The sequence below is a fragment of the Cibotium barometz genome, chromosome 35 (assembly GCF_041138505.1).
Source record: "Cibotium barometz isolate CiBa-2024 chromosome 35, ASM4113850v1, whole genome shotgun sequence".
Taxonomy (NCBI): domain Eukaryota; kingdom Viridiplantae; phylum Streptophyta; class Polypodiopsida; order Cyatheales; family Cibotiaceae; genus Cibotium; species Cibotium barometz.
This window is the reverse complement of record NC_141080.1, coordinates 47121996-47125058: the sequence shown is the minus strand read 5'-3', so window position 1 is coordinate 47125058 and position 3063 is coordinate 47121996. Positions and strand designations below refer to the sequence as shown.

General features: G+C 42.1%; 1 protein-coding gene across 1 annotated transcript in view; it reads right to left on the bottom strand.

Moving 5' to 3' along the window:
* LOC147618531 (uncharacterized) overlaps positions 1-945 on the bottom strand; it is a 2643-nt gene extending 1698 nt beyond the window's left edge. The window contains exon 1 of the mRNA XM_086774987.1: positions 1-945. This exon is cut by the window's left edge and continues 30 nt beyond it. Coding sequence (XP_086631113.1) covers positions 1-559 — 559 coding nt within the window. The 5' untranslated portion in view covers positions 560-945.
* Between the last annotated feature and the right edge of the window lie 2118 nt (positions 946-3063).

Below are 3063 nucleotides of genomic sequence, written 5' to 3'. Positions count from 1 at the left end.
CAAAAGCAGCTGCACCGCCGAGGCGAGTTACTTCTCCTCCTCCTCCTCCTCCTCCTCCTCCTCCTCCTGGTACAACCAGAGATGGGGCTACTACAGCAGCTGCACCGAATTCCGCCCACCTGGTACTGTTAACATGCTGCTGCTGACCTTGACTTATTGTGGTCGAGGGTTCGCTTCTCTCCTCCATGAGAGTGGATGCTGTTGGTGGCGAGCTAGAGGTAGCTTCGACTAGCTGATGAGAACCATATAGATATGTGGGTTGTAATAATATTGGTGTAGTGGTGGTGGCAAGAGGACTGGTAGAAGTACAGCCAGACACATGGGAGAGAGCAGATATAATCATGGACATCTCTTCTTGGTTGGACCTATATTGCTTCAACCCAGCTATCTCCACGTAGGGATCAAGGTTTGTGTATTGATGGTGGCGAAGATCTGTATGTTGGATTGAGTTACTCCTCCCTCCTCCTCCTCCTCCGCCGCCACCTCCTCCTCCTCCTCCTCCTCCTCCTCCTGCATGCGAGGGCTCTCCGCCTCCTCCCTCTTCCCCTTGCTTGCACATAAAGTTCTCTCTCTAGGATTCGATTGCTTCAATACTATCTACACCACCACTATGAGCATAACATCATCATCAACGCCACCACCTTGCATACCCTCCATCCCCTCAAGTGAACTCTGCTTAGCTATCTTTCTGCTATTGGCTTGCCTAAAGGTGTTATGAAAATGTTGACAGGCCGCGCTGAAGCAATTTCGCGTGCTGAAGAGACTTTGATGATTGACACCCAAGACTTTTGTGCGTGCACAAAACTCAAAGGTTGGAATTCTATTTAACCCGAGCAATTCCACACACACTAGAGGTATAGGATACATGCATTATTAAACTCCATAGCTGTTGACATTATATTGCTTGATGGGCGGCTCAAAAGCGCGTGTTGTACAGCATTACGAATACCATCGCCGGTGATATATACTGGTAAGCAGACCATGCGTAATTAGCACGTGTGCCAAAGTGGAGCACTGAGAGCAGCATGCAAGACAAAAAAGAGAGAAGAAGATCACATCACAGATGATTAGATTCAATTGCAAATAAATTCACACAATAAATTACTACTGTACGCGCCTAACCACACAGTAATCTATGTGCTAGGATTAGAGATGTGAAATAACGTCGCATTTGCATGATCGGGGTCCAGGATCTTTTGCAATTGCATGCATGGGCGGCAAGCGTAGGTGATTACGTTGTTAACACGGAGTTAAGCTAGCAGTTACTCTAACAGAAGGCGGCGGCGCGGCATGTATAAACAATTTTGGCCGGCGTGGCCTCTAGCGCACGTCTCTCTATAGGATTCTCACTTTCTCTCCCTTTCTTCTCTCTCTTCTCTCTCATTCCAAGTGTGAAAATCCCATTGGGTGCCACACTTTTCCAATCCCATTGGTCGCGTTCTTCATCCAGTCAAATCCCCACGTGTTCCTACCACCGCACGCCACGCGTACTCGAGCCCAACCCCATCTATAGACGCAAGTACTCGAGCCCAACCCCACCCACCAAACACACAGCTGGCAACGTTCAAGGCAAAATACATAAGGAAACCACATTCCTCCTCTACGGAAAACCTTTATCGCCTTTTGGTGGGTGTGTGTGTTGGGGGGAATTTGGGATAAAAAATCAAACCCACCGAGCTAGCACTATAGCAACTTGCAAGCCTAGTTCAAATGATGTAGTCAATGATGTTTTTGGTTGTGCCTTAGCACAACTATAGGGATACATATGATGAAGAACACTTTTGGTACATGATAGTCAAAATAGCCAGTGGCCTTGTACTAGAAAAAATGTCCCTTTTCTTGTCCATGAATTTTTTGTGTGTGAATGCTTTCTTTGGGTTCACTTAGCCTTGAATCCGGTAAAGAATTATAAATGGAGATGCATACCTTTTTCCTTACACCTCCACATGTTGTCTAATAATATTCTTGTCTTGAATTAAACTATAAATTTACTGCTTTTATTGCCTTCAAATTCATAGCCAAAGGGATGTCTTTTAAATGTTAAAATTCATGGATAAAGAGTTTGCAAAACTCTTGAACACATCATAAACAAAGTTTTTCTTTAGTGACTTGCCTAAACAAAAACCCCTCTCTTTTCATATTTGTCAAATCACATGAAAACAATGTCTTGATTCCCCTTGTGGTAATTTTTGGAATCAGTCCAACACTTGTGAAGTGTCCAAACTTGTGTTGAGTCTAGTGACACATGCCTAAGTGCACGTTTAAACTTAGCATATCCATAAGTTATCCAAGAGTTATCATCTAAGAGTTGTCCCCAAAAAATTATGTAATTAGTTACACCTTTGTCATTTAAGTCACATTAATGCTTTAATCTCTCAAAATCTAACTTTCACTTTCTAGCACATGAGTATCTATTCACATGGTAGAGTCGCTCTCCTCAGAACGAGAAACTTCATAGCACAAATACCTTCACCTTTTTAGAGCCTCTAGAACTCCTCTTTCTAAAGCTAAATATATTAAGAAATATTTTTGGAAAATGTTAATGTCTTGTGGTTTCATAAAAATAAGCTTTTAATTTTAAGTAAATTTATATGATCACATGTGAAGAGTTAAAAGTAAAAATTTTAAAAAGAAGAGATAAACTTACGCATAAGGTTACACACACACACACGCACGCACACACGCACACACATGCGTGCGCATGCAAACACATACACGAGAGAGAGAGAGAGAGAGAGAGAGAGAGAGAGAGAGAGAGAGAGAGAGAGAGAGAGAGAGAGAGAGAGAGAGAGAGAGAGAGAGGATTACTCCTTTGACATGAGTTTTAGCATTCGGAACTAGTGCTAAAAAAAAGGCAATGTATCTTGAATCCATTGAGACTTAAAAAAACATGGTAGTGTACCTTGAACCATTGAGACTCTAAGACAATATTGAAATTAGGTCTTGTCCTGAGAAAAAATGTACATTTTTGTTAATAGGATTTTTTGTTATAAGAGTAATAGGATTTCAAGAGAATCGATTACACTCCCACTTTGTCATTTTGTCTCATTAGGATAGGAAAGA